This window comes from Myotis yumanensis, unplaced genomic scaffold (genome assembly GCF_028538775.1).
Source record: "Myotis yumanensis isolate MYYU_CA2020_CCGP unplaced genomic scaffold, mMyoYum1.0.hap1 SCAF_11, whole genome shotgun sequence".
Classification (NCBI taxonomy): domain Eukaryota; kingdom Metazoa; phylum Chordata; class Mammalia; order Chiroptera; family Vespertilionidae; genus Myotis; species Myotis yumanensis.
This window is the reverse complement of record NW_027223762.1, coordinates 37440381-37452473: the sequence shown is the minus strand read 5'-3', so window position 1 is coordinate 37452473 and position 12093 is coordinate 37440381. Positions and strand designations below refer to the sequence as shown.

At 40.7% G+C, this 12093-nt stretch overlaps 1 protein-coding gene across 2 annotated transcripts in view; it reads right to left on the bottom strand.

Annotated features, from left to right (window-relative positions):
- ACTR2 (actin related protein 2) overlaps positions 1–10849 on the bottom strand; it is a 42626-nt gene extending 31777 nt beyond the window's left edge. Inside the window, exons 1-3 of one of the 2 annotated variants that reach the window (XM_070429356.1) lie at positions 10663–10849; positions 2501–2611; positions 404–418 (exon numbers count right to left, since the gene is read on the bottom strand). In XM_070429356.1, coding sequence (XP_070285457.1) covers positions 404–418; positions 2501–2611; positions 10663–10710 — 174 coding nt within the window. In that variant the 5' untranslated portion in view covers positions 10711–10849. The remainder of the gene's footprint in view (positions 1–403; positions 419–2500; positions 2612–10662) is intronic. The other variant, XM_070429357.1, reaches the window with a different exon arrangement.
- Between the last annotated feature and the right edge of the window lie 1244 nt (positions 10850–12093).

The following is a 12093-nucleotide window of genomic DNA, read 5'->3' as shown; positions in this document are numbered from 1 at the left end:
GGATGCAAATATATATATACAAGCTATGTATGATGGGCAGTGTTCAATTTGACATTGATCAATATAGTGAATTTATCCAAATGTAACAACTTCACCCCAATCTTTTGGATCACACATAACCTATAAAAAACTACTTGGTTTCTAATATTATGCACACCACATTCCATTTTAATTATAACATTCATCTATAAGAAACACAAGAAAAACAATTCAAAACTATGTTAGTAAATCAGTTCTGGTTTGGTCCATTGTATGCAATCAGGAAAGTACAGGATCAAAGTACTTAAAATTAAAATATGGAACTACCCCCCTCCCCAATACTAAAGGGACACAAAACAATAACTACTGTCCCACCAAGCAAAAGTGGAAAACAAACAGAGAGCATGTGTGTAACCTCACTTACCATCTTTTTGTTATTCTACTTCAACAGGTCAAGAAAGGTGAAGAGAGAGAAGGTAGAAGTAAGAGTCAGAAAAGGCCTAAATAAAATCCTCACTGAAATTTTTAAAACATACAAGCAATAGAGAACAATTAGGTTGAGGTCAGATGCAGTACCACTATATTTTACGGAGTTAATAATTAGGGCCAAATTAACAAGGAAAGTTATTACTTCTGAATGAAAATTAACTCATTAAACAATTTAAATTTCCAGGTTTTGTGCTTTTTTTTCAGTCTACCACCACATTTTAGCTAACAAGACACAAAAAGTCTAAGTCAATGCACTAGACAGAGGAATTCCAAAAAGTTAAGTTTCTTTAAATTCATTACTGAATTTAAGAACCTTAATTAAGGAAAATAAATGATAACAGGGAAGGTGTAGCTGGACAAGCAGAGAGTAAGGTTAGGGTTGTTTTTCCAAGCTCCAGCAGTCAAGTTAAATTTTATAGGTTTCTGTCTTTTACTGGAAGAACAATTTAACTTGAAAGACTTAAAAGACTAATAAGCAGATTGAACAGTACTGAGCCAACAGAACACAGAATGGCAAACCATACAAGCAATGCTATTGGGGAATTCCTTAGTAAAAAACATCTCATTAGTATATTGACTAGTTTCATTTCTATCAGTTGGCCTTAAAAAGCAAGAAAATGGGGGAGGGGGTAAAAAAAAAAAGGCAAGAAAATGGGAGCTAAAATTTGTGCCTATGTTGAAGAATAAAAATGGCTATATGTGACATATCTTAATACCTCAAAACTGTTAATATCCATAAAATACATTAAAAAATTCTTTTTTACAAACCTGATACTGAATAAAAAGACTTTCCACTCCACTTAAAAATTTATCCTTCTCACTATTATTAATTAAATTTTAAGTCAAAGTCTACTTAAGATCAAATTCAATCAGAACAAAAATTCACAAAAAGAGAATAAGGAATCCCATAAATTTCCCAAAAGAAAAGACCCTAAAATGAAAACACTGATCTTGAGTGGGACACTCAAGATGACTATCCGTAAAATAACAAGAGGCCAGAATAATTCACTATTTTAAGGCTTTAAGAAATTAACAAGAATCTAAGTTTCAATTTATATTTTTATTCATTGCTAATTCAACTCTAATCCCAAGAGCAGAGAGCTACCAAGTAGCAAATCTCTACTGCCTATTACCACCTTACTAGAAAGTTCAAACAAATGTCCCAAAGAGGTTCGCCCTAACTCATGTTTCAAGTGACTCATAATCTTAATAGTTCACTGAAGTCTTGCCAAAGACTGTCCAGATAAGACCAACAATGCTAGCTTGCTCACAAATAATTCAGTGAAAGAGCCCCTAAATTCTACTGCATTTTGTATAACCTGACCCCTAGGCCACCTGAAGAATTTAAGTCAATTGGTGACAACAGTCCTTTTGGTTGATCTGTTTCTTTTTTCTTCTATAATATCATAACTCCCATTTGATTTCCAATCCCTTTAATATGGGAGAAAAATCCATCATCCTTAATGCTGAGTCTCTAGTGTCAGGTACAGTGAATAGGGAATGATAACCTTCCCTCTTTTCTCTTTCTGGTAAGGTAATAATGCAAGACCACATAAAGACTTGTACGCTTCCTCCTGCACATCATGGAAACCAGTTATTACATTAGTGAGAAAAGGAAACAATAAGATTTACACCCTGTGTTTTCCTGACTAACTATATAAAAATGTAGGGGGATCAGGCCATGAGAACATGAAAAGGAAAAGTCTAAGGTCCCAAGGAAACACTAACATACATGATGACAAATATATGGAACTGAAAAACGTAAAAATGCCAGGCTTTCTTTTAATAATTCACATTCATATAAAAATCTTAAATGATTTACTCCATTCAGAGAGTAATGGCATCAAAGCCATACTTAAAGTTAGGTAAAATTAATTTCAGTTTTTATGCCTTTCTTCAGGTATTGATATCAATTAAAAATATAAGAAATTCTGCCCTCCCCCTTTGCTTTTCATGGCATATTTTAAAACCACTTAATTCAAAGAACATCTCATAGGTTTTGAACCTCATTTATCAATAAATAAAATATTACCTTGATTTCAATGTTTCCCACTTTGGTGGTTGATCTGATAATAGGTCTTCCAACCAAAGCTGGGAAGATGTGTTCTGGAAAGTTAGAGCCTGCATATCCACATTTCACAAACTGGAAGAGAGTAAAAGTGGGTTAGTCAAGGTATGTACCATATCCACTTAAAAACAGTATCTGAGCCAGGCTGGTGTGGCTCAGTTGGTTGAGCGTCATCCCATGAACCAGGAAGTCGCAGATACCTTTTCTGATGAGGGCACATGCTCGGGATGCAGGCTCAATTCCCAGTACAGGGGGCTCAGGAGGCAGCCGATCAATGTCTCTCTCTCTCTCTCTCTCTCTCTCTCTCTCTCTCTCTTTCTCTCTCCCTCTACTTTCCTCTCTCTGAAATCAATCAAAACATTAAAAAAAAATAGATCTCTGAAAAATACCACTTTGCATTTATACAATATTTTAAACTGGATACTTTCAAATTATCTAAACTGGTCGTCCAATCTATCGTATCTTGTTTTATTTCCTTTATGGCATTGACTACCACTGGAGTTCATGTTTATTTACCGGAAAACTGATTACTTAGTGCCTAAGTCCCTCACTACACAGAAAGCCTCAGGAGAGCAGGGAGCTTAGCTGAGCAATTCATGTTAGATCCTGATGCCTCAAAGAGGTCCTGGCACACAGTGGTCACACAAGAAGTATTTGAGCCTTGGCCAGTGTGGCTCAGGTGGTTAGGCATCATCCCATGTACTGAAAGATTGCCGATTCAATTCCCAGTCAGGGCATATGCCAGGATGGCGTGGTGGCAGGATCCCCAGTGGGAGGCATGCAGGAGGCAGCCAATTGATGTTTTGCTCTCACTTCGATCTTTCTCTCTCTTTCCTCTAAAAATTCAATTTAAAAAAAAGTAATATTGAGGGAAATGAACAAATTCAGTCAACAACTACTTTTTAAAAAACTTATTTATTGATTTTATTTATTATTTTTTTAAAATATATTTTATTGATTTTCTTACAGAGAGGAAGGGAGAGGGATAGAGAGTTAGAAACATCGATGAGAGAGAAACATCGATCAGCTGCCTCCTGCACACACCCTACTGGGGATGTGTCTGCAACAAAGGTACATGCCCTTGACCAGAATCGAACCTGGGACCCTTCAGTCCACAGGGTGATGCTCTATCCACTGAGCCAAACTGGTTAGGGCATAAAACTTATTTATTGATTTTAGAGATGGAGAGGGAGAGAGAGAAACATTAATTTGTTGTTCCACCCATTTATGCATTCATTGGTTGATTCATGTATGAGCCCTAACCGGGGAATCTAACCCACAACCTTGGTGTGTCAGGACATTGCTCGAACCACCCAAGCCACCCAGCCAGGGCAACAACAAGTATTTTTAATAGAGAAACGTTAGAAAATGAACAACAGAGCTAAAGTTTTAATTCTAAAGCACGGTTGCATTCATCTCTGGCAATTCACTTAAGCAACTCATTTTCCAAAATGGGAAAAATTAAATGGAATCTGGACTAGCATCATATTAAAATAAACATTTATTAGGCATTTTGGGCTATTAACAGTTTTATATTTAGATAAATGTATTTAGTAATATCAGGTAACAATTTCATATTCAGATAGTGTACTTCTCCAATGAAGGCATATCATTATTGACTTTAATACTTCCATTTTATGCGTAAGGAACTGATATACTAGCAGACTTAACAACTACAATAAACCTGAAAATAGAACCAAGGGTCTTTAAATTCTTATACCAATAATATAGTATTTAGTCTTATTTTTAAGAGCAGACATTGCAAGAAAAATGCCATTAAAAACTTCAGGGGGGAAGGGAAGGTTAGCAGGGAGGCTGCTGAGAAATGTTTCAGCTTTAGCTGTAACCTTTTGGCAGCACAGAAATACAAGTTATGCCTCTCAGCCCTCCAGGACTCCATCTTTAGACATACTGTCACCACTGCTTCTTGGTGCTGTGTGGTCCCGATAGAGAGGAGAGCTCTGGAAACCTGGTACCCACTAGTGCAGTGATTCTCTTCCCTTCGGAGCCTACATTTGGGTACTTTTGAGTAACCTCTCCTGTGTCCTGCCCCTCCCCACTCTAAAATGTGGGCCTCTGGTGTGTGTGGAGGAGCTCTGGGAAAGTGTTCAGGCCAGTTGCAATATATGTTAGGAACCGGCTTTAAAGATGAGTTGAGCTAGAGGTGACTGGACTTGGGGCTTTTTTAATCTGCTCTTTGGCGTATGGCAGCACTGCCTTCTGTTCCTGGTGGGGAGCACAGCTCCTTTGTCTTCACTGCCTTCAGAGGGAAAAGACGGAGGGACTCCTTGTCCCTGCCAGGGCCATGCTGGGCTCTGCCCCGATCAGAACTAAGTCAAAATCCAGCTCACTTGATGTGAACTGAAATGTTGTGGAAGGGTAGAGAATCTGTTATTGTCCTCGCCATACTGAAATTTCTACATAAATAAAATTTGTCACGATCACCAGCCTAATATAAGCATTAATCATAATTTATATATGTATTCCAGATATAGAAAGTAAATAAAGTTCTTATGTTTACCTCAAAGTATTAAGGAAAATTATAAAATTGACTGAAAAAAGAATCGGTAAGTCTGGGAGAGCCATTATCAGCATATTAAATGTAAACAAATGATTTAAGTGCGAAATCATAATAGAAGGTGAAGGTGGAAGAGCTTCGGATGGGGCACAAGTCAAGTCCTGGGAAGGCTGATATGCCTCTCCTCTCATGATCAGGCCTCACTTTCAGAATCATGCAACGTGGCAAATCTGTAAACAATCACATCACTCAATGTTTTCTAACTATAACTGTTCAGATGGGTAGTTCATATCTTAAAACTCTTGTTTGAATATATTTCAAGGAACAAAATATTTCCCAAGTGCCTGAGGTAAGAAGACAAAAACTGGGACAACCCCTCCCCACCTGAAACTAGAAAAACAATTGTAAACCTGCTATTCCTGTGCTTTACAAAAGAGGAAAATGTGGCTTTTAATTCAAATTAAAGCTATCACTCACTTGTTAATGAAATTACTCTGCTTAAGTAGTTTGTTGCAAGCATTTGCTGCCATAGTAATCTAGTGTTAGCATTCCTACAGGGTATAAGATAATTTGGTCACAACGGCAATAACTGCACTATTTCACATTACTTCAAATAGCTATAATAACACGAATATTATTACAATAACCTATTTCTCGATAAGAGAAACTAACAGACAATTCAGCATTTCTTTTATTGCAAAAAAGTCTGTATTTTAAAAAATCTAAATCTAAACCATGATGTGATGAAATGAAGATATTCTTTCCTAAGCTACTCACTTAGCATCATTTAAACCTTGAAATTCCTCCCCCACTCCAATCATTTTAAGACTTGGAGACTTAGTTCTCTCATTGTGTGCAATAAGTCTGTGTTTAAGAAATAGCTTTTTACCATATATAGTTTCCTTTTCATAGCACTGTGGTTTAAACTGGCTCCCTTACTTCCCACTGAGTCATCAAATGGTAAGAACATGAACACTATAATGTTCTTTCAAGCAAAGATGAAAAAAGAGTTCCTGTATATTTGCTCTAAAAGTATTTTTCCTCTCAAAAAATAAACAGATTTATAAAGCTTCTCTTGGACTTATTGTATTTTTCTTTATTAATTTTATCTGATAGTACTGGTATATTACTTTAATTTCATAGTGATTATCCTGATCTCAACCAAAATATTCATTCTATTTATTCCAAAGCATTTTACAGGTAAAACCAAATGTGTGTGTTGTGAGGTTTTTTCCCTTAATCCTCACCTGGGCCAATTTTTTCCATTGATTTTTAGAGAGTGGAAGGAAGAGAAGGAGGGAGGGAAGGAGGAGGGAGGAAGAGAGAAAGAGAGAGAGGGAGACAGAGACGGAGACACGGAGACACACACACACACACACACACACACACACACACAATTAGCTGCCTCCCGCACTGAAGAGGACCAGGGATGGAAACTGCAACCCAGGTACAGTGCCCTTGACCAGGAATCAAACCCAAGACCCTTCAATGTGCGGGCAGACACTCTAACTACTAAACCACATCAACCAGGGAAAATCAAATTTGTTTTTTATTTATTTCTATTCCAAACACTTCTGAATTCAACAAAATAAATTAACATAAGCCAGATAGAGCAGGCCATATGCAAATATAAATGGGAATATAAATCCTATATAATCCTATATAATAAAAGCCTAATATGCAAATTGTCCCCTCAACCAGAAGTTCTACCGCTCACTATGACGTGCACTGACCACCAGGGGGCGGCATGGAACATGGTGGGCGTCCATAACGCTGCGCTGGCAGCAGGCGGCAGTGGAGGTGCTGCCAGCCCTGACGGGCCCTTCGAGGGCAGGACTGTGGTGGGGTGGTAGAGCAGGTGAGCAGGCAGCGCCAGGCCAAGGCAGATGCGAGCGGGCCCAATTGCCCCACCAATTGCCCAGCAGACAGCGACCAGTGTCCATTACAGAGAAAGGGAAAATAGCAATATTAAAATATTTCTTCTAATTATTTTCCTTTCAATGTATATGTGCATGAATAGGTGCACTGGGCCACTAGTGAAAATATAATTATCCTAGCATTATAAGCTACTTTGTATCACTAGGCCCTAAAAACTACCAGTCACATAGTAGGCAGGTGTCTTCATTGTGGGTGGTGAACTAACTCACTGCTGATGAAATCACCCAAATTTGATAACAGAATACACAACACCAGAGGCCTGGGCAGAACTCTTGAAAGGCATCTAAGCCTAAGCAGATACCTAGATTTTCACCTATTTGGCCACTCTCAGTGGCTCTATTTTAGGTGGTAGGTTTGAACAATTATGAGAATGAAGCAAATCATTAGAATTGGATGAGTTTTACTCCTCTAGGCTGCCCTAGTGAGAAACTGGTTGGGGGCTAGTGAGGAAGCAGAACAAGGACCAACAGTCAGCATGTGAGCATAAGAACTCACTTACTCTTAGAGCATTCGACTTAGGGCCTGCCAGAGGAGTTAAAAAAAATCATCAACTTCTCAAATTGCCTATACTTAAAACTTTAAAACCTAAAACGTGTAAGAGGCAAGTTGCTTTAGGGTAAGAACTATTTCCACAAGTTTTTAGAAATTAAATTTGAATATCTTGTTTAATATATCATTGTAAAGAAATCATTATACCTTCAGCTAACCAAATAAAATCAAGATGACTATAGAAAAGAATATAGAATCTAAGTGGTTTCTATTTTTCTAAATTGTTATTTATTATTATTTTTTAAAATATATTTTTTATTGATTTCAGAGAAGAAGAGATAGAAACATCAATGATGAGAGAATCATCGAACAGCTGCCTCCTGCACGCCCCCTACTGGGATCGAGCCCACAACCCAGGCATGTGCCCTTGACTGGAATCGAAACTGGGACATATCAGAACTGTCCCTTCATTTGAAGTTGATTATGTCTATAGAAAATCTGAATAAAATTTAAAAATAAGAAATGTAACACCAAATATATTTTTACTTGAACCAGCTACACTTTTTCCTATGTAGGTAATAGTAACTGATCTTTTCTCTTAAAGAACAAGATCCTTAAATTATTAATTAGAATAAGACTAATCAACAATATATAACTAGCTTCCTAACATAGCTAAACTAATGAAATAGTAACATAAAAATGAGCTCATGGCCCTGGCCGGTGTAGCTCAGTTGGAGTGTTGTCCCATACACCAAAAGGTGCAGGTTTGATTCCTGGTCAGGGCACATACCCAGGTTGCAGGTTCAAACCCTGGTGGTCCAGATGCGTGCTGGAGGCAGCCCATTGATATCATCTCTCTCTCTCTCTCTCTCTCTCTCTCCTTCTCTCTCTCATAACTTAAAAACAAATTTTTCTTTAATGAGCTCACAGTTAACATCCCTATTCTAATTATCACAAAACTCATTACAAATACAGGGTTCATTAGCCTTCAAAAAAGAGGAATCACCCCTCCCCCCTAAAAAAGAGGAATCCAGCCCTAGCTGATTTGGCTCAGTGGACTGAAGGGTCCCAGGTTCGATTCCGGTCAAGGGCCCATACCTCAGTTGCAAGCTCCATCGCCCCAGCCCTGGTCGGGCGTGCAGGAAGCAATATGTCTCTATAACCAATGTTTCTCTCTCTCTGTCTCTCCCCGGCCCCCTTCCTTCCACTCTAAAAATTAAAAAAGAAAAAGAGGAATCCATTAAAACATAAATGGCTCAGATTTCTAAAGAGAATTATCTGGCATATTCACAAAACAAAATGCTTTAAATTCAATTTTTAAAGCTTTGTTTATATAGAGGTCAACTTGAGACTAATATCTCTTAAAAGGTACCTTTAACTGAGTTTTAACTATAAAACAAATGTTTATAGTTTCTTTTGTTTAAAGATAATTTAACAGTACGTCTTGTTAAAAACACAAAGAACATTTTCCCAATAATTAAAAAGAGTCATGAAGTCCTTATCTTCCCTCACTCCGTTATCCCTAGTCTCACAGGTAATCACTATGAACATTTTTTTATGTATCCCTCCAAAACTTTCATATACACACACAAGTCTGTGAACATATAAGTATTTTTAATAAAGAACACTCACATAACTGGATCATTTTTTAACTTAACAATAAATCTAGACAACTTTCCACAGCAGTAGATCTGCCTCTTTTTTTAAGTATTTCATTTTGTATGATATCCCATTATATGATAACACCCTTATTACTCAAGACCATTTTTAACTAAGTTCAGATAAAGCTAGTATAATTACTACTTGTAAAAGTCTGTAACAAATTCCATCAAGGGAAGTATTATGGCAGTGAATATTAGGTCTTTTCCCCTCCTCAACAATCCAATTAGAAAGTTCACGTAAAATCTTTTTTAATTCATATGTCACATTTATGGAAGAAGGGGGAGAAAAGTCACAAAATATGCAACTCTAAAATGGTTAGACATCACTGTAATGTAAGAGAAAATTACCTCTATGGAACTCATCCAAAGTAAGTAGCATTTCTGTCTTCTAATTTGCTATCCTGGCTGCCCAAAATACATTTTTAAGGGGGGAGGGGGAGCGTTTGAAAGAAACAGCTTTCAAATAATTTCTTAATCAGTGTTTTACTCCGATTTTTACAATTATTTGCGTTTTAGAATCTTAAAGACTAACATTATCTGTAATCTGTACCTAAGGACAAAAACGGGGGGTCCTGGCCAGTGTGGCTCAGTTGGTTGGAGCGTCCGTGCACCGAAGGGTCTCTGTTGAATGCCGGTCAGGGCACCTACCCAAGTTTCGGGTTTGATCCCGGGGGCGAATGGGAGGCAATCCATGATGTTTTTCTCTCTCTCACATCCATGTTTCTCCCTCTCCCTTCCCCTCTCTCTAAAATCAATAATATAAAATAAAAGCATATCCCCGGGTGAACATTTAAAAAAATTAAAACCGGGGGGAGGGAGGTGCCAACGCGGACGAACTTCCCGCAAGGTCAGCAGAACTAACACTGGGACCCCTTGAGGGTCTGGATGTCCCAAGACCATTCAATGGGACATGCAGGTCTCCGCGGAGCCGCCGTGGGCAAAATTCCCGGCATGCAGAACAAAAAGTGAAGTATGCACTCCGATCTGGCCTCTACTTCCCTCAAAAAGAAAAAAAACACTAAACCTCAAAACTGCTGAAGGGCTGAGGCTTGCACTGACAGTACTTCCTTTTTTTTTTTTTTTTTTCTTTAAACCCGTTTCCTGCCTCCCATTCGGTACCTACACAGGAAAAGGAAGGCCTCTGGGTCTTTCCCCTTTTCACACACCGGCGACCCGGGGAACGAAGCCTTCACGAACACACAAACCTAGTCTTTTACCCTCCGACCCTTTAGCCAAATCGCCCAGCGTGGGGCGTGGAGCCGGCCCCTGCAGGGCAGCAGGCATGGGTCCCCGTGCAGTGCCGGCCTCGCCCGCCGCCCCGACCCGAATGGATGAGAGGGTGATAAGCTCGGGGAGACCAGGGCCCTCGCTCCCTACCTACATCCATGGAGGCGGAAAGGGCTGCCCTGCGCCCCTTGGCCCGGACCGCTCGAGGGCCCAGGGGCGCAACCCCGTGCGCCCAGGGCCCGTGCGCCCCACCCGGACCCGGGGCCACCGCGGCCTCCCCGTCGGGAGCTTACCCCGGTGCCGTTGTCGCACACCACCACCTTCCTGCCCTGGCTGTCCATCGTCCGCCTGCGAGAGAGCCGCCGCTGCCCCCGACAACCTACAGCCAGCACCTACTGCAGCCGCCGCCCGGAGCTTCCCTTTTCCTCCTCCACCTCTCGGCAGCCCCTCCTAGGCTGCAACTCTCTTCCCTTACCGGAAGTCGCCACTGGCCCGGCCCCGCCCCGCCCCGCCCGTCATTTAACTGAAGGCCAGCGCGGAAAAGGTGGGGACGGGAAGGAGGCCGTGACTAACAGCGGCCAGGTCCAATAGGAAGCGGAGGAGCTCCTAAGCCCCGCCCTCCGCTGCGGCTCCGGTTCCGCCTTCACGGGCACCGCCCACCCGAGTGACGCTCTCTGTCTGGTTTCCGGCGCTTCGCCGGCCCAGTACAGTAGACGCCCTGGTGGGCGCTGCCGCCTTCTCCCTAAGCAGGCGCCGTAGGCGTGTAGGGCGCCGCTTACCCTTCCGCGGAAGGCTCGGGCCGGCCACGGGGGCTGTCGCAGGAGCCGGGAATGTGCCGCGGCCAGCGGGAGGGGGAGCAAAGCTGGAGGTCCTTCCCGAGCGCACCATGGAGCAGGGCTTCGTGTGTCCTTGCTTCCGGGACCACTTTCTTCCTGCAGCGCCACCTCTTCAGTGTGTGCACCTATTTGAACCCAGAACCTCGGCTTTGAAATCAGACAACCCCGGTCAGGACGCTTTGGCCAGAAATAAAGGAGAAAGATTTACTCAAGGGATTCAGGGTGTGCAAACTGAAAACACAGCTAGTTAGTATCCAGAGTGTTCCAAGGGAGAAAGAGAAGCTGCGAGTTCTTCGAGTAAAAAAGAACATGCTAGGGAAGGACCAGTCCTGCAGTCTTTGCTCATGGGTTGGTCCAAGATGGTAATCTTCCAAGTGTCTAGCCATGGTCTGGATAATGGAGCGTTTTTTCCTGAGTTGTTGAGATGGTTATCGGTGGAAATAATGTACATCTAGGCATTGACGCTCAGCCGAGAAGTTTAAAAGTTTAAGTCCCCAGGCTAGGTAAGGCAAGAATAGAATAATTTCCTCATTCCTCAGCCTACTTGATTTTAGTAAATTAGCAGCTTGACCGTAGTGACTCCATATTATTTCTTTATTCCTCCTTATTTATTAGTCACATACTTTTAAACGTGCTCTCTACCGCTAATGCCCTGACCTTTTTTTCTTTTGGATTACTAATTTTTACTTTTTAAGACATAACATCTGTTGTTTTCTTCTAATTATAAAAACAATACATGCAAATGGTAGAAAGTATAAACAATGGTCTACTCACTACACTAACGAAAATGCAGCAGAGCCTCTTGATTATGCAAATTAGGATATGATACTATAGCTGACTGTTTCCTGCCTCTATACCAAGTACATTATTGTCATTTTACTTTTCTCT